The 21,207-nt window shown below is 48.7% G+C and overlaps 1 protein-coding gene across 13 annotated transcripts in view; it reads right to left on the bottom strand.

Moving 5' to 3' along the window:
- Positions 1-21,207, bottom strand: part of TRIM9 (tripartite motif containing 9) — a 554,912-nt gene that overhangs the window by 64,819 nt on the left and 468,886 nt on the right. For 8 of the 13 annotated variants that reach the window (XM_069638944.1, XM_069638942.1, XM_069638939.1 and 5 more), the window contains one exon: positions 3,862-3,972. The exons of the other annotated variants lie outside the window; for them this stretch is intronic. In XM_069638944.1, the coding sequence (XP_069495045.1) occupies positions 3,862-3,972 (111 nt within the window). The remainder of the gene's footprint in view (positions 1-3,861; positions 3,973-21,207) is intronic. 13 annotated transcript variants of the gene reach the window in all.

The following is a 21,207-nucleotide window of genomic DNA, read 5'->3' as shown; positions in this document are numbered from 1 at the left end:
GGGTAGTAGAGAGAGGAGGGGTGAGAGTAGGGCAGCAATTAGGGGTGAGAGTAGAGGAGCAAGGAGGGGGTGAGAGTCTAGGGCAAGGGAGGGGTGTGCGATTCGAGTAGCATAGAGGGGTGGCAGGAGCTAGAACGAGATTGAGTGAGAATGCGTAACATAAGAGGGAGAGGAGCGGGGTATGGAAGGAGAGAAGTAGCGCGATAGAAGGGGTATTTGAGTTGAGTAAAAGTGGGAGGAGAGAGGAGTTATAAGATCAGGGAATGGATAGGAAGGGAGGAAGTGAATGACCAGAGTGTCTGCGATTGGCTCAAAACAACCATCACTGTTATTGTTGAAGAAACCTTGCAATTGTTAGGATAGGTTGCCACTTCAGAAGAACCCCTCAGGGCGAAAGATGGATAAACCCTCACCTCTAGCCGGTAAGATTTTAGATAGTAGGTGTTACCAATCTCTAGTGACCATTATCTTGAGGTTTAGAGGAGTCTGGGCTAAGATGGGGCAGTAAGTACACAGGAAGACAAGAGAGAGAGGGGCAGCCATTAGTTGGACCCCCTTGAAAATTATAATAAATACTCTCGAACGGTCAATGAGAATTGGTGTGTTCTTGAGGTCATCTTTGACATAGCCTTCTTCGGATGTAAAGGATCTAGGAGTCTACTTAGATGATCATCAGGTCCACCCGTTTGTACAACCACATTTCCTCTTGCTGATTCAATTTAGGAAGCTATTACCAAATGTCAACCATCCACATCAGATAGGGCTGTCATTCCATTAATCATATCACCCCCTCACTATGGAAATGGTATCTATTTAGCCGCTCCTAAATATGTTTTTGTAAAGTGCCAGAGGACATACAATATGGTGGATTGGGTGATAGCCAATGCCAGCAGCTTTCAACACATCTAGTCTGTAAATTCACTGGCTTCCTCTGGAAAGGCAGATCAGGTTCAGAACCCTTTGCATAGCACGCAAGGCCTAGCCTAGCTCTAGTCCCATCTTTCTCCACTCCAGGCTAGCACGCAAGGCCTAGCCTAGCTCTAGTCCCATCTTTCTCCATTGCAGGCTAGCACGCAAGGCCTAGCCTAGCTCTAATCCCATCTTTCTCCACTCCAGGCTAGCACGCAAGGCCCAGCCTAGCTCTAATCCCATCGTTCTCCACTCCAGGCTAGCACCTTATTTTCCTAACAAATCCTTAAGAGTGACGAAAACAAGTGACTGTTAAACCAGGTTATTAGAGTAGTAAGAATGGGTGAACATGTCTTCTCACATCAGGACCCATTGCTTTGGAATCCACTCCCTCAACTCCTAAGAAAAGGTTAGACTATTCTCTTTTAGGGACACCTTAAATACCATGCTCTCCCCTTGCTAGACCATCCCTTCAGCTTCAGACAACCTTAAGCGGCGTGAGGTCACAATGCTGACAATAATGTGCTCTATTAACAACACCCAACATCGCTTATTATTGTTGAAAAGCCAAGGGATTATGGCGCGGTCACCAAAACCGCCACTCCATGAAGAGGCGAAATGCATATGGTAGGCGAGGATGGCCTCAAAATTGATGTTTCTTCCTACCAAGGTGGAATACAGCAAATGTATTTAGTAAAGTTCCAATTCAACAAAACTAAACATCACATGTAATGTCTCCAAGGGGTCAACACTGCCTGCGCGCCCGCCTCAATATGTAAGTGTGCCCACAAGCCAACATACTCCGCTTCTACAAAGAATGATTTAAAATGTATGGCAAATATCCACATCCACCAGTGCATGGATTAGGGATCATGGTGCCATCCTGATGGGGCATCGGTGGAATATTCTGCACAGAGTGCACACGTGCAGAGTCATCCTAGATTCTACTCTGCCCACTGGTGCTGGATTGTGGCTCTTTCCGCCATCCAGTGCTTGGAAAAAAGAAGTGTTCATTGGCTTGAATGCATGGCATCAGAGTAGCCCAGGAGTGACTGCCACAGTCAGACGAGGACATTCCTGGCCAATTATAGTCCAGCAGGTTCCTGATGCTCTGGCCGAAAAGCTTACAGCAATCTGAATGACAGCTGCACCACCAACTCCAGAGAGTCTGGGGCTGCAGCTACCCTTTTGTGGCACTACCGGGTGGATTTGTAGTTTCTCCATGGTGTGGCGGGCAGATTTTTCACCCACTACTAATCATTTTCAGCTGAACATATTAGACTGCCTGGCTTGCATTTCAGGATGTTTGAAAAGATGTACTACATGCAGGGTATGGCGGCTTCATGGGCTCTCCACATTGACACACCACAAGATACCACATGGATGACTCCTTATGCCGCATTTATGCTTTCTGACAACTCTATTTCACATGGTGACAGCTCTCAAAGTCCATTCCTAAGGAAATATCCTCCTGGCATAATGGGCCTCATTACAAGTTTGCTGGTCCAGTAACAGCGGTACCAGTGAGCTTGCCGGTACTGTTGTTACCAGACCGGCAAACTACGAGTTCTGCTCGTGGGTGCCTGTCAGCCCGCCAGGTCTGACCTGGCAGGCGGACCAGCACCCGCGAGCAGACCATGCCGGATGCACCGGCACCATTCTCAATGGTGCCGGTGCATCCGGCCTCCCCATTCCCATTGAGCCCTATGGGGCTCGAATGGGAATGGGGAGCATTTTTTTCCGGCGCCCGGGAATGGGTAATTACCGGGTCCGCCGGGGCTGTAATTAATTCCTAGGCGCTGGAAAAAAAATGACTCTGGCGGCAGCCATGCCGGTTTTATCAGCACGGCTACCGCCAGAGTCATAATGAGGCCCAATGTATTTAAACTCACAGGCCTGACCACCAGAACGTCACTGGGTTCTGTAGCTCAGACTGAAGCATGCTGATCTATTCTATCGCTCACACTGAAGCATGCCACACTATAATTCACACTTAAGCATACTGATCTATAGCTCACACTGAAGCATGCTGATCATCGCTCACACTGAAGCATGCCACACTATAATTCACACTTAAGCATATTGATCTATAGCTCACAATGAAGCATGCCTATTTATAGCTCACAGAGAAGCATGCCACACTATAGCTCGCACTGAAACATGCAGAAATATAACTCACACTTAGGCATGCCAATCAATGAAGCATGCAGATTTGTAGCTCACACTTGAGGATGTTGATCTATAGCTCGCACTCAATCATGCCGAACTGTAGTTTGCAAAGGGGCATGCTGACCTATAGGTCACACTGAAGCCTTCCAATAAACAGCCCACACTGGAGCATGCCATGCAAGCATAATTGTGTAACAACTCAAGTTACCACTTAAGCTTTCCAAATAGTTGACATGGAATCTTACCATCTAGCCATATATCGGCACCGGGTGGTTCTAGGTCATACTTTCCACACCAAAAATCTCCTTGTACCCTAAACTCAATATAAAAGTCTGCCTAGAAATGATCGCAACAGGCTCTTAATATCCCCGTACCAGAAGAGTGACATCAAACTATTCTTGACCAAACCCGCCACCATACACTCCAACCACTTCAAGAAATGGAGGAATTTGCTATTCTATCTCTAGTGTAGGTGATCTTGGGGTTAACTGGTGGATGGCGTCTCTGGTCATATCTTTCAATTTCCATAGTATGGTACATAGATATTAAATTCAGGTAGATATCACCAGGAAGATTTTTGGGTTGAGGTTATGGAATGGACAGAGATTTGTGTCGAGGGATGGTACCGCTTAGTCTGGCCTTGGGCTAGACTCCGTGAAGGCCTCCAGTTTCTTGCATTCGAAGATGACTTGGATATGAATTGCAACTCAACAAACCTCCTAAAAAAATCAATATTTTTACCACAAAGACAAAATACAAATTGTTAGAGATGGGGGCCATTACCTGCGGAGATACAAGAGTTCCTTGGGCTGCGTTGGAGGAATTCGTGTTCACTGGACATGCTGTCGCTTTGCAACCGAGCTGCGAGGGAAGCTGACAAACGAGGGTAGGGACCTGGTGTGAGCAAAGAAATCTGTGAACACACGTGTCAGTTCAAAAAGACAGCTCCCTTTTAGGCTTGAGGCCATGACAAACGGTGAGATTCAATCCCTTACAAATTGAATAATGACACGTGTGTAAAGCGTTGAATTCCGGACAAGTTTGCTCCAACAAAACTGTCAACTGACAACAAAAAAAACACAAACAGTGCGTAGACTATGGATTTCACAACAGGCCCATCAAGGGAACGGGAGAACCATGGCCACAAAAAACACACGATCATCTCCAAAGATCCACAGTCTTCCACAGAGAAAAATGGCTCAGCTCATTACAAATTCTCTATGCCTTCTTATGATCAGTGATTTCCAGAAATGGAGGATGTTCTGCCTAGTTGAGAGCCATGATGCAAGCGACAACTGGACGACAGCGGCATGACACTGATGACATTCCTAGCCTGTCTCTGCGAGCTAATTAGGACATCCTCAGAGACAAAGAGCAAAGAGACTTGTGTCTTTCAACAATCGTGTGTGATCCATTTCCTTATCATCAACATCCTGTCCAAACAAGGAGACAACAACATTCACATGTCAGACGTATACAATATTGCTATCTTATGCTCATACAAAATACTATGTATCAATATGAATTTCCCGTCTTAGGAAAAAAACACAAGAAATGATTTGCTCACCGTGGAAAACAATTTCAAGAAGATAAATGGCCTATTTCGATCAGCTAGATTTACTATTATTTGCACGTACGAAGCGTACGCCAGACGTAGGAAGACACTGCACTTCCGTCTCACACAAAGAAGGTGACCTCTCTTCCCATGCTCCTTTGGCCCTTCACAAAACTAAACTGTGGAGATTGAAGGCAGGTGGGGCAGGGGCAGGGGCAGCCGTGCCACAATCATCGCTTTGCCGTCACTGCCCCCAATCTTTGGAACTCTCTTCCACCGCATATTAGGGCCAAAACCTCCTACACCATCTTCAAGAAATGAATCCAAACCTGTCTCTTCCACAAATACGACTAATGTCTCTATTGACGGTTTCTACCTCATGTACCACCTTATTGTATAATGTCTATATGTCTCTGGAGGATAGCTCAGAGGCAACGTGCTCGCCTTGGAAGCAAGACGACATGGAGCACCACAGGTTCGATCCCCAGGTCGCACTTAGAAACCTCTGGATATTAAGCACTTTATAAATAATATCTCATATTTCCTAGCTGAATCTGTACAAACGCCTTGATACCCCCGAATGTGGGCGTTACATAAATGTTCTAAATAAATAGATAAATAAATGACGTTCCCTGTGGGAGCGACATTGAGGAGCTCTCTGTCCTTGATGTGCAGGGCTGTGCTGTAGCCAACCTTTTGCCATGAGACACCATGCACTGCTCTAGCTCCTTCTGCTACAGAATATACCAATTCCGGTTGTGGCGTTGCCCCTTTAAGGGTACGCACGCGACGGAGTGACGTTCACTCCGTCGCGTGCGCTGTTAAATAAACGGGGCGGTTCCTGGTGACGGCAGATCACCGGGGAGCCCACACCTACAACATCACTGTCTCCGTGTCTTACTATCACGGGGGTGGGGGGCTCACGGAGGCGGATCACCGGAGACCGCCAACAGTGGCGACGAGGCCCGGATCGCTTCCTGGGACAGGCGGGGAGTTTCGTCGGGAGCGCAGATGATCGCATGTGAACGCTCCGACGAACTCCGACCGCAGAGAACGAAGCGACGCACGCGGCCGGCGGACATTTTGATCAATAGGCCTCGGAGACTCACGGCTTCATAACGAAGCGTCGGTGAGCCATCCGGCCACAATTTTTGGAAATTTCAGCGGCGGATGATCGCTGAATACAGCACATGTCAGTTCCAAAAGGAAATTTTGACATTTTCACTGTTATTACTGAGCAGAGGCACGGAGACTCCATGGAAAGCCTGCTGTTGCACTAGGGGTCTCTTCCTCTACTCAACTTTTGGACACCTCATTGTCTGCATGCCGGCTGGAGTGACACCTACACGAAGATCACGGCTGGTGGTGAGTTGCGGCCCCTTTCTTCTCAATCCTTTGGGGTGCCTGTGCGCTTTCCACCATGGATCAGGCTGCTGCTGCTGCTGCTGCTGCTGTGGCTCCTGTACCTCCGCCTGCTCCTCCGCCGAAACCACCGGGGTCCCTACAGCCAATGCCTGAGTTTGATATCTCGGGTGCTCCATCAGGCCTGGGACAGAGGTGGAAGATGTGGATGGATAGGCTGGAGATGTATTTCAGGGCCACAATGGAGACAACGGACGACGGCAAGCTGGCCACTCTCCTATACTCTGCTGGTCCTGCGGTGCATGAGGTATTTATGTCCCTGCAGCCGGTGGACGGATCGTTTGCGGCGGCGAAGGAGGCACTCCACAATCATTTTCTGCCGATGGCCAATGCGGACTATGAACGTTTTCTTATGGGAACGGCTCGACAAAAAGATGATGAGACTCTGGATGTGTTCTTTTGGGCGGCTGCGGCGATTGGCAGCACCTTGTGCCTGGAACGACCCTGAGGTTATGATTCGGAACCAACTCATTCAGGGGTGCAGCTCTGGGAAACTGAGACGCCAGATACTGCGAGAGCCGGGCATCACCCTCCCTCGCATCCTAGAACTGGGTAGGTGCCACGAGGTCTCGGAACTGCGGGCAACCAGGATGGAAGCGGGTGCTCGCCCAGCCAAGATGGAAGAGGTCTGCGCGGTCGGAAGAGGCCGCGGGTTAAGGCGCCCCATGAAACTCAGAGCCAGCGTGCGCAGGGGTCGAATGCCTCGTGCCCGAAGTGTGGGTACGATCTCCCGCACCCCGCGGAATGCCCTGCAACGGGAGTCAAGTGTGGCAGATGCGGAGGCCCTGACCATTTCGCCAGAATGTGCAGGTCTGCCACCCCCAAGATTGTGCCGAGGGGACCAGTTCGAGCCGGCTTCTTCCGGCCCCAGAGGACCTCCAACGTTGCCCAGGTGGACCAGGGTGACGAAGGGGCCCCTCAGGATGAGGTGGAGGAGGAAGAGGACAAGGAGAACGTGTTTTTCGTGTCCAGTGTGAGCGTGCTCAAGTCCCGCTCCAAAAGACAGCCCAGGTGCAACGTGCTGGTTAATGGAGACTCTGTGCCGATGCTAGTGGACACTGGCGCATCCGTAAATGTAATGGCCCGCCAGCATTATAAGACCATGCAGGCCCCGCCCGCGCTGGCTGCGCCGAAAGCACGCATATTCGCCTTCGGCGGGGACCGGCCTTTGCCTCTAGACGGTGTGTTCGTGGCTGATGTGCAGTATGGTGACTCACACATACGGGCTAGGTTCTATGTCACACCGGTGAGCGACAACACCCTGCTCTGCTGTGCCGCGGCGGAGGCACTGGGTATCGTCACGTTCGCCTACTCAGTGTACTTAGATGACATCCAGGTCCTCCTGGCCAAACATGGATCCCTGTTTGAGGGCATTGGACAGCTGGTGGGTGAGCCGGTCCGGCTCCATATCGACGAATCTATACAACCAGTGGTGCTGAAGCACCGACGGGTTCCTTTCCATCTCAGGGATCTGGTAGATCGCGAACTTGACAACCTCGTGGGGCTGGACATAATTGAAAAGGTTGAAGGCCCCACCCCCTGGGTGTCCCCCATCGTCATCGCACGCAAACCCAAGCAGCCAGATGCCGTGAGAATCTGTGTGGACATGCGGCTCCCCAATAAGGCCATAAAGAGGGAGCGACACCTCACCCCCACCATCGATGACATTATTGCGGAACTGCAAGGTGCGAGGTTCTTCTCCAAGCTCGACCTGAGATCGGGTTATCATCAGGTGGTCTTGCACCCATAATCCCGCTATATTACTACCTTTACCACACATCGGGGTCTCTATCGATACAAGAGACTGAGCTTTGGGGTGTCCTCCGCAGCGGAGGTCTTTCAAAACATCATAAGGGGTGCACTGGCGGATCTTGATGGCGTCCTTAATATTAGCGATGATATCTTGGTGTACGCCAAATCGGAGACGGAGCATCTGTCACGCCTGTCCAAGACCTTTGAACGGCTACGCTTGCTGGGCCTCACCCTGCACAAGGACAAGTGCGAATTCCTGAAGACGACGATCGAATTCTTTGGGTTCGTATTTAAGGCGGATGGGGTGTCCCCAGATCCCCGCAAAGTGAGGGACATTAAGGAGGCGCGCCCGCCTGAGAATGTTGCAGAGGTGAGGAGCTTCTTGGGGATGGTCACGTACTGCGGCCGTTTCATCAGGAATCTCGCATCCCGCTCTGAGCCACTGAGGTCGCTCACCAAGAAGGACACCACCTGGCAGTGGGGCCCTCTGGAACAGGCGGCATTTGACGATATCCGAGGGGCTTTAGCGGCGCATGACACCATGGCGTTTTTCGACCCGAGCCTACAGACGGAAATCGTGGTGGACGCCAGCCCATATGGGCTTGGGGCGGTGCTTACGCAAGTAGGGAAAGACCAGGAGGTCCGACCAATAGCCTACGCCAGTAAGGCCCTTTCCGACACTGAGCAACGATACTCCCAAATCGAGAGGGAAGCCCTGGCGGTGCTGTGGGGCTGTCGGCACTTCCACCTCTATATTCTGGGGCGTCCCGTGACCGTGGTCACGGACCACAAGCCGCTGTTGCCGATCATGGCGGGCTCGTCATCTCGCCCGCCAGTGAGAATTAAGCGCTGGATGCTCGCCCTGCTGGAGTATGGAGTGTCGTTGATCTATCGTCCTGGTGCCAACAATGCGGCGGACTACCTATCTCGACACTCCAGAAACGACTCGCAGGAGTCGGCATCGGCGGAGGAAGCCGACGAGCACGTCTGCCTGGTCGTGGAGACTGCGACACCCAACTCCATGCAGGTGGAGGAACTCGAGGCTGCGTCGAGAGGCGACGAATGCTTCGCCATCCTGAAGGAGGCCATGCAGAAAGGAGCCTGGAAGACAGTGCTGGAGGCTGTGGAACGAAGGACATGTGAGGCCCGGATCGCCCTCGAGCAATTGTGGAGAGTGAGAGAGGAACTAACATTCTCAGAGTCGGGCTACTGCTGAGAGGGGAACGAATCGTGGTGCCCCAGACCAAAGTGGCACAGGTCATCGCACTGGCGCACCAGGGTCATCAAGGGGCCCCCAAGACCAAAGCTCGCCTCCGTCAGAAGGTGTGGTTCCCTGAGCTGGAGCGAAAGGTGGAGGCGTTTGTGGCCTCTTGCGTGTGGTGCCAGGCGGCGGCCCCGGCCCAGAAGGAACCATCCATTGAAGCAATGCCCCGAGGGACTCGACCATGGGAAGTGGTGCACGCTGACTCTGGATCCACGTCCAGAGGTACGCATTTTCTGGTGGTGGTCGACGAGTGGTCGAGGTACCCGGAAGTTGAGTTCATAGACTCAGTGGCGTTTGAGAACGTGGTGGTGGCGCTGGAGAAGATCTTTGCCACTCATGGCCTCCACTCTGTGCTGTGCTCTGACAACGGAGCCCCATTCCAGGGTGAGAGTTTTGCCGAGCTCATGAAGGAGTATGGCATTCAACACCGGCGGGTCACCCCACTGTGGCCCCGCGCCAACGGGGAGGCCGAGCGCATGATGCGCACTCTCAACAAGGTGTTCAGAATTGCCCATGGAAAAGGGGAGTGTTTACAGAGGGCTTTGTACGTCTTCCTACGAGGTTACCGAACCACCCCTCACTCGTCAACGGGGGTGGCTCCGGCAGAAGCACTCGTCCAGCGGTCCCCGGGAGATGTCATACCGGAGGTGGGGGACAGAGACCCTGCCGTCATCGACAATGAGCAGGTGGAAGAGGACAGACAGGTCAGGACACAGATGGAGAACATCAGGAGGGGCCTCAGACCCCCACACATCGCGCTGGGAGATGAGGTGCTGGTGAGAAATCGTCACCCCCATGGAAAACTGTCTCTCACGTATGAACCCGCTCCCTTAGATGTGGTGGCCGTCAAGGGGTCGATGGTGACAGCCTCGGATGGAACTTCATCGGTAACCAGGAATGCGTCATTCTTCAGGAAGATCGGCGACCCCAGAGTGGACAGCCCGGACAGCCGAGAAGGTGAAGGCGCTCTGGATGAAGGTGGGGGAGAAAATTCCGCAGTGAAGTCTCCGGCTCGAGGCGGACCCGGTCCAGGGACACCAGCCAGGGACGGTGGCAGGAGGTACCCCCTGAGATCAGGGCGTGGGAAACCTGCCCGTCTCAATGACTATGTTACGGACTGAGCTGGGGAGGCTGACTGGGGATTAATGGTCAGGCCAGGACAGGTACCCACGGGGGATCCGGGGTGGCTGTCAATAAATGGGGGTTTTGTTGAAACTTACAGAGTTATATGTGTGATAGATGTGTGCTAGTTAGGTACTCCTGTTTCCAATTTGTTGTTATGGAAAAGGAGGAGTGTAGCGTTGCCCCTTTAAGGGTACGCACGCGACGGAGTGACGTTCACTCCGTCGCGTGCGCTGTTAAATAAACGGGGCGGTTCCTGGTGACGGCAGATCACCGGGGAGCCCACACCGACAACATCACTGTCTCCATGTCTTACTATCACGGGGGTGGGGGGCTCACGGAGGCGGATCACCGGAGACCGCCAACACCGGTTGCTTGGCGTTCCTGTTCTCGGTTTCCAGGCTACCATTCGTGCGTTTTTTTTTTATGCACAATGATCCGCTTTTACTTGAACTGTTTCTCTGTAAATAGCTCATGTGCAGCTTTGACTTTCACTTTAGACCATACATGTATTTTGGTTGTGAATATATTGTGCACCCGCCCTTATGCCAGGTCCATTTCCTCAACCTCGCTGTTCACTTCCGGTTTTACGTTCCTCTGCAGCCGTGCACACTGTTGTGCCGTCACGCTTTGCTGAGGGGACTGGCTGCTTTACTGACACACGAGGACTAGGCGACCAAGAACATCATAACCACTTTTTTGGACTCCAATGCTACAAGGTTGTTCCTTTTGTTGAGACCTCAAAGGGAGAAGGATGCCGGTGCTTCTCTGCGTCCCTGCTCGCGCATTCCTAGTTTGTTGATATACTGTTGGTTCTACATGTTTCCTGCAGCTCTGCAATCTCTGTTTTATGTGTCACTACATCTGGGCTCTGCTTCATGGCCTACTTCTTTATTGTGTAATTGCAATTGTGTTGCTCTGCGTGTTGCTCAGTGTCATCTTGCTTCCAAGGCGAGCATGTTGCCCCTGAGCTATCCGCATGAATTTGGTCTTGTTCGTTCTCCTTATGGTTCTCCTTATGGCTTTTTCATGGCTAACAGATTGAAGAATTTCTACCTACAGCTGCCAGACCTGGCTGTCCTCTATGGCATCGCTCCAACTGGGTTTATGGTTCTGTCAATATTTTGCTCCATTTCATTTTACGGTTACCTTTCCTGCATGGCAGCTGTTCTCCGAAACACCATCTACCCAGGATTGTTCTTCCTGTGACAAAGGTTGAGGGACATCTGTTGAAGGTCTAGTCTGGACTTCTGGCTATGTACTCCGGCAGGACTACTTGAATAGGACTGCAAGACAACTTACCCTACTGGCTGTCCTGGCTAGTATAGGGAATCTATGTATTGCATGCAGTCAGCATTACTGGTGATTTATTGCCATGCATGTTATCAATGCATTGCATTTCTCAAGCAAATTTGAGGGAGAGAATAGATTATTAAAATAATGAATGTGGACCTCTGTTATATATTTGCATCAGTTGCCGGGTTTCTGAACAGGAAGTTGGCTCTCGTGGCCTTTGCATACTTTGAGGGGCATGTACCATATTATTAGTTCTATTCTTAGAAACCCTAATTATTATAATTATAATTGGTTATTTATAACACGCTTAGTACCCAGAGATTTCTAAGCGCGGAGCCGGGGAGCTCCGCGTCGTCTTGTTTCCAAGGCAAGCACGCTGCCCCTGAGCTATCCTCCCGAGACCAAATAACGGTGTCATACAAACATGAGGGATATTAGGAGGTCCATTTTAGGCATCTAAGTAAAACGGGTGTTCCCCAAGGACGCTTTTCTAAATAGTCAGTGTGAGTTACCTGGAAGTAAACTCTTGCAGTTCTGAACCAAAGCAATGTTTTATTTCAATGATAATGGGGTGAAATAGCGGGGATGTCTGCGCAACATTTCTATTGTGCTTTGGATGTGAGATACCAGGTCTGGCCACACTTTGAACGGATAGGCCCAGCCGTGGTCGCCAGCAGGGGTTACAGTCTAGTGCTGTGTTGCGTTGATGAGTCTCATGCAGAAGCTGAGTGATAGTTTTTCCTGAGGGTATGCACTGTGTGGCGATTATTCTGGGGGAGCGCTTGGTGCCACCTGACTGCCCAGCGAGACCTTTTCATTACAATCTTGCAAGATTATCTGGCACTGCAACTCAGTGATCACACTTCCTGCGTTAGGGATCCTCTTCAGAGGAGAAGCCGCCACTTGTCTCAGCACAGCACATCATCTACACTATGATTCTGGGATGTAAGGGTCTTTTCTGTTTCACATGCTCGCCAGTCAACATGTTCCTTCTTCTATCTGATTTGACCTTGGACTGTTTACTGATCATTTTTGCTTCACCCTGTGTTGTTTTGTTATGTTTTGTCTGTACCGTTCCTGTGTCTACACTCTTGCTTGCGCCCTGGGGCCCATGGGCATGTGGCGCCATCCAAGAAATAAAATAAATAAATAAATACGAGTCATGTTTTTCATTCGTGCATTGATAATGCTGAGGATGCAAGTGTGCAATGCTGTGCTAAGTTCCTCGTAGGAAGCTCGTTAAGTGCTTCACCTCTTTAACTTCATTCAGTAGATATTGGACGTGGTTAAGGCACACAATTAAGATTTCAGACTGGCCAAGAAACACTCAGAGTTTCTCCCATCAAACACATTTGCCCGATTGGGTGCAAAGTCTGTCTAGAGTGGACCATGGCAAGACAACCTATGGATGCCACCAGCAAGTGGTGAAACACCAAAATGCCACTGCCAGCTAATAGGATGTCTATGCAATGGCAGTGATGTCTTTATTCTGACTATATCAGTTTAAAAAAGACACACTAAACCATCAGATTAAAAGAAATGTATTGTGGATATGATTCATCCATATTTGGTTATTTGGATGCGGGAAGATTAAAATGCATCCAGAACAGTGTTGCTATTCTAATTTCAGTTTTTCAAAAGGGGCTATAGAACTTTCTCTTGCAGGGGCTAAACTACACTGGCTGCCAGTGTCAAGATGAAGTGTATTTACTTACAAAGGCAAGTGGGGCTTACATCTTCCAAAGATATTCACCGGATCCCAACTACCCATGGCCTTGAGATCTAAAAGTGAAAATCAGAGGAAAGCACCTTGTGTTAGAAAAAGGATACGTGTAGGCGTCCACTGGCAGGAAAGGGGGGTGGTTGTGGGATGTACAGTCAGCACCCCCTAAGTCACTAAGCAGATCACTCCCAATTACGGGAGGCTGGGAAAGAGGTCCAAGTTCCGCAGGCCCCATCATTTAATGTGTCTGATTCCATACCTTTTTTGCACCGAGACTACCTTCATGTGGATGCATGAAGGACCGGATTCCAAGCCCCCCTGAAATCATATAAAAACTGGGAGCGTGGGCAGCTGTAATCCCAGAGAAACCGAGGACAAACCCGTACACTATGATATGGATTTGGTTCTCTGCTCACACTTTCCTTGTAGAATGGTTCTCTGTTATGGATATTTCACTACGACCTTTTTGTTCTTGACCCTAGAAAGTTTCCCCCCCTCCCTTCCAGACTTCATTCCTAGCATCTCTGAACCCATCCCCAGCTGCCTCACAGGCATCCATCACTGGGTGGCCCTATGCTGCCCGATGCTAAACTCCTCCAAGATGGAGGTTATCTTGTTCCCTGCCTCACATGCTAATCACACTTTGTCATCTCCTTCCCTACGGACTGACGCATTGCCTCACTTAAGGCTTGCAATCTTAGGATCCTTTTTGATAGAGAACAGCCAGTTATTATGACAACAGCCATGACTGTCAGGATTAACCTTACACTTATAAGGAGAACCTGTCTCCACCTCACCCAACGCTCAGCCAAAACTCCAATTTGTATCCTACTGCTCAGCAAACCTGATTATTGTTGTAGCCTATGCCTTGGTCTTCTCCTCTACACAGTCTCTTCCTTAAACGGTTTTAATACCCTGAGCACCCTACCTGAGCCTCCCACACTTCTACTATGTGAGGAATCTGACCATCCGCATGGGGAATGTGCGCTCACCTGGGCTTTTTGAAAATGTTGTAAGAAATGGAATGATGGGAGATAAACCTCAGAAAATGTCACATAGTCAAGTGTACTCCTGGGGGACACAGCCTACAGGCGCAGTCCTCCCCGTCACATTTAGCCGTCACATTTAGCTGGAATATGACAGCCATGGGTACACAAAAGCATCTCAAAAAGGGGGAAGGCAACATCTTCATCCGACCATGGCCAGTCTAATGAAAATATCAAAGGCTCCATGGATCCACCCAGCCTATTAAGTTCTGTGTGGTGGCAGCGCATACTGATGAGAGTTAATTACAGAAGGCCTTGTAAAGAGGCCTTTTCACAGAACTAACAAAGGGCAAGAAACCCCAACACCTTTTTGATATGCAATGTGTCAGCTTGAAGCGAGCTCCCACCCCTCTGCATGAAGGGCAGTGAATGTCATGTCTGCGGCAACTGTTTACAGTAGGCATCCCCTGCAGGGAGCGCCCTTTCAGAGGCAAGAAGTATGTGATTTGATGGAGACAGAAAGTCTGTTCTCGCCACAAACTTCAAGGGAAACCTGCACTTTCATCACAGAGAGCTCAATTAATCAGAGAGACACTTTTAGTCACAACAGACAGGAAGATGGGTGGGATATTAGTAGTACATGTTGTCACCCCTTACCTTTCCTGTTGCAAAGCACTCTGGTTATGACCTCACGCATAACAGAAGATTGTTTGTTGGGGCCCAGGATGGGTTTATTAAGGTAGACTTAGCCTGCACCAATCACTGGGGTGCATTTGGTTTTAAAAGAGGGCTGAATCCCTCACTTAGCAGATCATCCGACAACTTCTAAAGGAGTAAAAAGAAGGACTCCTTCAATCCCTGGCTGAAGGTATAGTCTGCCTTACAGCTTCCGGCAGTGAGGTAAGGCCAGGATTTCCATGAGGGAAGCAAGATCTCTCCCCTAAACATCTCACAGGCAACAGAGGGAGATACTAGACCCAGAGGACCCGCCCTGCAGCTCCAAAACCAGTACCCAGCCAGCACACAGCGTGCCCTTCTAGGCTCTGCTAGAAAGCTTCCTAGGTGGGAAGTGCCAGAGAGTCTCTGAACAAAGGACAAGGTCGTTGGCTGCAAACACTCTCCTCAGCTTTGGGCCATCCATCTAAAGGATGACACAAGCCCTGCGAGGAAGCTAGGAGGAGTGCCACAACAAGCATCAGCCAGCGTCCATCTTTTAAGGATATTTTCAAGACAATCGAGCTCTCGAACCGCGACAGGCTGCACCACTGACTATTGTCGCGCTGCAGTCGCTAAAGCCTTCCAAGAAGCCTCGACCAGCGTTCCAGATCCCCCAACCAGCACAGAGACAACGATTCTTGACCCCAAGCCGCTGTGTAGGCCAGCCTGCAGCCGTCCATCCAGCCTCGCTTGCAGAACTGCCTGCTGTCTGATACCTGCAGCTGTCTCCCATCTTGAACTTTGTCACAGGAGCTGCAAAAAATCCTGGAACCGACTTGACGCTGTCAAGCATCAAGATCATCTCAAGCACCAGGAACATTTTGGTGCTGTGCCCCTGGTCCTTCTCTGAAGCCCCCTAGTGACATTTAAAACTCCTTGCTCCCTTGGTGCTAAAACCAAATAGCCTTGAACAGTTAAGACTGCTTGCTTTACCGACTACCCTCCCGTCAGTATCCAGAGTGCATCCCTTTCCTTCGTGAATCTGTCTGTTCTCTGTGTTCCTTTACAGGATGGGTTGTATTTTGTAGTGTGCTAGAACTCTCTGTTGCAATAATAATAAAGTAGATATTTGTGTACAACCTAGTCTGGACAGTCACTTTTATCATTAGGTAATAATTGTATTTTTTCGCTGTGTTGCAACTAACCAACGATCCACGACCTTGCAGAGATTAGCCTGCCGTTCCGTCCACGATACCAAAATTGGACAAGGAGGTCTATAATTGACTTGTGTTTCGAGTCTGATCAGATCCCCTCTTGTGAACTGGAGGTGTGGGGCTGATTGATGGTTTAGAAACCAATATTCATCCCTGGACCACTGGTGCTCCGGAAATTGATTTGTCATATACACACCATCGCCATGCTGGAGATGGCTCGCTGTTCAAAATTGCTCTTTCTTTGAATTCCTGCTCCCCATGTACAAATCTATCCACTGTCTTTCCCCCTTTTATCTGGCAGACTGCATCCTCCTCTCCCTGACAACCTTTCCATCTCCTGCTTCCTTACACTCATGCTCAATCTCTGGAAAGCCCTACTCCCAGACATCAATGCCAGCCCATTAGTGGAGCTGTTTTAGGCCAGCCATAACTCCACTTATTAGCCAGAGAAGCGGCATCTCCAAACCCCCATTGCCCATCCATCGGCGGTATTTTCTGACACATATGTTCCTAATCAAAATATGTATACTGATCAGGTGCTTTTACACTAGGCGACTGCTAATACAATGTCCTTCTATACAAAATATGGTTCTATGTCCCTACATCGCCAGTATTTTTTCGATGTGTTTTGCCCAAAAAACCCATTGAAAATGTGCATTTCTGGGGGGTTCCTCCCACAAGTAACCCTCCCCTATTATATACTCTACACACCCCTACCCCTTATATCTCCTTACCCACTGTCAATGTATCAACGTCGTACCCAAAATACCACTATCAAGATAACAGCAAATAACCGATTGTCTACTGGCGCTCCATTAAATCACTAAAGTCTTTGAATGTGGCCATGCGATGTCTTTCTCTGTCACAGCCATATCCATTGGTATACCAATGCTTTGTGTATGTGTGTTGATGTACTTTTCAGCTCTTCTAGAATCACCTTAGCACCTATCATTTCCCTTAGTTTACTAAGTGTACTGAAGAGGGGCATGGACATATTTTTGCACAGAGTCCTGAGGTCCATCTTCATTTCATTGCACTCATGCTACAAGTTGTCGGCAACTACTGGCTCCTCAATTAAAACATACTTGGCTGTGATGTAGACGATGAGTTGATTGCGTCATCTTTTCCAGCGGTGTGCCCTCGGCTGGTCTAGTTTTAGGGTGGCGTGGGTTTCGGGTGCACTACTCGAGGATTATCGGCGGCACCACTGGAAGGTGCTCCATTATGATGCACAACAGATCCAACTTGACCAGCAATGGCTGACATTTGCTGTTCATTGACTGGTGGCGTATCGCCTGCTATCATATCCTTTCATCGTCCTTATTGTCCCGGTGATCAGCGGCATCAATTCCTCTTACGCGGGAACGTGCCTGGTGATCAGTCTATTTGCCCAATCGCAGCACATTGTAGTGCCTTTTTAAAAACCCGTTTAGCTTTAGCATTAAATAATAAACGTAAACATGAAATACTCTTGTGTATTTGTCCTGTTGTGGCAGGGTACATGCATGGTGAATACATGCATCAGTGTAAAAAGGGGCTTGCTGGCAAATGATTGTGGACACATCATTTTTACTCATGCTGTTTCCTGCTGGATATTTCACCACGGGTTCCACTTAGTCGAGCAGAGAAGTAGAAAGCCAGTTGAGGGCAAACTAAGATTAAATCTTTGTATGAGGTCTGCTGTAACCAATGGCAACTGTGCCTACTGCTGCAACACCGTCTTATCAATTTTGTTCCCGTCAACAGCGTACTTCAGTTGTGTACTCTCTCTAACAAATGCTCATTAATTAGCCTGCACTGGCCACATAATAATCCCCTCCATGCGGAGTCTTCGGAAGGGTGGCATTGTGATGTGGGTTTGGCCTCCATCTCTCACATCAATGATACGTTATGTTATCACAAACAAGCAGTTCCCCGCGTTTGCTGCCTCTAGGCGTCCTCCGTTATTTACCAATATCACATTGTATTTTGTGGTACTCTAATTGCCTATTGCAAAACCCTGTGCACTGGGCTCCTGGAGAAGAGCACGAGAGAAAATGCATAGAACAATGCTGCCCACGTCACGTTCACGCAGACACCGCCACACCAGCTTTGAAAGTCCTACATCAGCTACTGATCAGCGATACGCTACACTTGCAAACTCTAGCCTAGTTCAGACACAATTTCACCTGTGTTCTTCCAATTTTACATAGTGACCAGATGCACAAGCTCTGTGATTGATAACCGACTAGAAATCCACGCGGCTAGAAACAACCCGGATGCTGTGAGAGATCTTCACTGTCACGGAGCAATACTTTGAGGCTCACTTGCCATTACCCTCAGACTAACAGAATACTTTGCGGGATTCCATGGAGGCCTCAAGAATCGATTTTGGCTCCATGATTTCACACCAAGGTCTATCAATACTACACAAGAACTCACAATAAATGAATCCAGTGGAAGGAGTCTGGGTTATGCAGCACCCATGAAGAATGGTTGAGAAATATATAACAAGTGTTCAGTATCAAGGCATCCAGAGATTTCATCACAACCAAATACACACAGACATACAGAAAAAAGGCCCAAACACACTCACACAGATACATGTGTGTATATAATCACATTCAACTTCGTTCATGATCAACAATGCTGTTCATTGACTCACTCAGAAAAGTTGTCTTGGATCCACTACGTAAGCCAATGAAATACATGTTTACCAGCCGCCACTCCAAGCGACACAGGAAATAACACATTATCAAGCAGAGAGCTCTATTACAAACAGAGGTATTCTATCACAGTTCTTACAATTAGCTGTGTCTGAGCGGTAACAAAAGTGGACATGTTGATATTGTGACACCTGCATCGACTAGGTTCCCTAAAATTCCCAGTCCCTCTAAATCTTGCAAACTTGGTGCAAGAATTTATTTGTTCAGCAAGAACTACAGAAAATCACCAGAGTACCTTGGGGTATCAAATCCCAGACCAGTTGTCTGGTCACATGGCTCTCCGCTGCCTCTTCCTTAGGAAATGTGAGCTATATCGAGGGCAGCGTGTCCCCGGCACTTGGGCGGGACCATTGCTCCCTTGTCATGACTTGTCATTTCTGTCTATTGCCTCCGCTTTTGTGCATGAGGCTTCACAAAGACCATTACGCTGGCCACGCAACCGTCTAGAGAAACACAGATCTCCGAGGTGGAGAAATATTATATCAATTATTTGGTTGTGGGGACCCACTGTGAAAAATATCTTTTAAATTCATGTAGAATGTAAAAATATGAGTACTGAAGCTGGGCTATATTCTTGAAAAAATACCTTTTTTCAGAATAATAGGTCCCATGAACTGTAATTTGCAAGGACTTGGATTCCATGCGGCACCCGCAAGAAGAGTGATAACAGTGTCTCTTGTGCTTCTCCCTCTGTGAAGGAACCTTAAGACAGCCCAGGAGAAGGTGACAAACTGAACAAGGGCAGTAGAGTGTCTGATCAGAAGTGGCAATAACTTGATCTGAGAGGTCTCAAGTCTAGCCCCATGATTGGTGAGCCCAGCGAGGCACACGGAATTCAAAATGCAGGGACTTGGATGAGCCTGGAGATTTGCAAAGATGGGTAGTTTAAATCTCTGGCAGGCGTTCTTTCAAATAATGTAAGGATTAGTCTGAATGGCAGAAGATGATTGCTGGAATACCACTCATGACCCGGGGCCTCAATCAGAGTCATTGGTCTAAAATAGCTGAAGAAGCCCCCGAGGTAATGGGCGAGGCTCCAGGGAGCATCAGAAAGCCACAAAGCCATTCTTCCAAAGTAAAGGCAGACAGCAAACTTTCCACCACTAAGAAGATTGATTAACGGGAAATAAGTGATGGCGTCTGACAAGCCGGCCATTATCTGAGGAGAATAATGATAACTTTTACCCCCCCAAATAATGGCTATGCATCTAGAGTGCATGTCCTGCAGATTGAAGCCAATCCCATTGTGCCTTGCGTATCAAGGCATGGACAGTGGGGTGCCCCTCACCCCGACAATATGCATGCGCTCATTGAAAGTTAGGAATGAGTAAAGAAACAGGCACCAAAAGAATGACTGTGTTTCAATTAGGGTTTTTCTCAGGTGGAGGACATACCATGAGCACATGCATGGAGGAAATACCACCGGGGCAATTACCTCCAGTCCCCGATGACGTCCCGTGGCTATTCCAAATTGGGGAAAAACCACAACTCTGAATCCGGTCAGATTTACCATCGTTATCGATGACGGTAATGGGTAAATGGTCGGGAAGTATAGGCACTGCCAAACTCATAGTGAGGGTATTAATTTACACAAACACTGTACAGTGCATGCTAGGACTGAATGGGGTTTTGCTGCATCTCACACGCCCTACTATAAAACAAGGGTGTCCATGCATAACCCAACATTATTTTTTTAATTTTAATGGATATATGCTTTTGGACATGTGAGGGTGCCAAACTATGTCCTTGGCTTGTAGGATGTGAAACGGATAACCAATCTCGGCTGGTGGTTTAAAGTCTGTCCCGGTGTTTTGTTGTTCTAGTGAAAGGAACTGATAATATGGCTATGGTGTTAGTTTAAGGGTCTGCCGTTGGGTGTTTAAAGGTCGCCTGCTATTCTGAGTGCCTTCCTGATTAATCTTGTGCTCTGGGTTCGAAAGAAGCACTGAGCTCCAACCATCTGATCAATCTTAAGAGGGTAGGAATATCAGGGACATTAAATACATTGAATTCATGTATTTATTGAAATGGCTTAAAATATATGTCCACAAATTACAGAAGCTTCTAGGTGCTGCTGTGAGCACCTGGTCACCATTGAAGGGAAAGTCTTGCGGTAGATAATGAAACGGCTATCGCTGAACTCTTAGAGAGGGCGAGTATTTGTGTAGCGTGAATGTCTCTTCTTGCATTTCCATTTATTTGGGTGGAGGCAAGGTGGTCAATGTGTACGTCCGAAATAGCCGGATGGGGTTCATGTTATAGAAGGATGCTATGGCATAATTGTGATCTATGGAGGGAATTTAAAAATGGCGGCCCCAAATACTCTGTCCTTCATACTGTTACCTGCATAGCAACACTATAGTGTAGCAATTGTAGGCGCGGCATGGATTGTTTGGATAAGCCATACCTGATTTTATTTGTTGGTGCTAATGA

Source organism: Ambystoma mexicanum, chromosome 14 (assembly GCF_040938575.1).
Source record: "Ambystoma mexicanum isolate Mex_15411 chromosome 14, UKY_AmexF1_1, whole genome shotgun sequence".
Lineage (NCBI taxonomy): Eukaryota > Metazoa > Chordata > Amphibia > Caudata > Ambystomatidae > Ambystoma > Ambystoma mexicanum.
The sequence above is the reverse complement of the archived record's forward strand: the minus strand, read 5'-3'. Positions and strand labels throughout refer to the sequence as shown.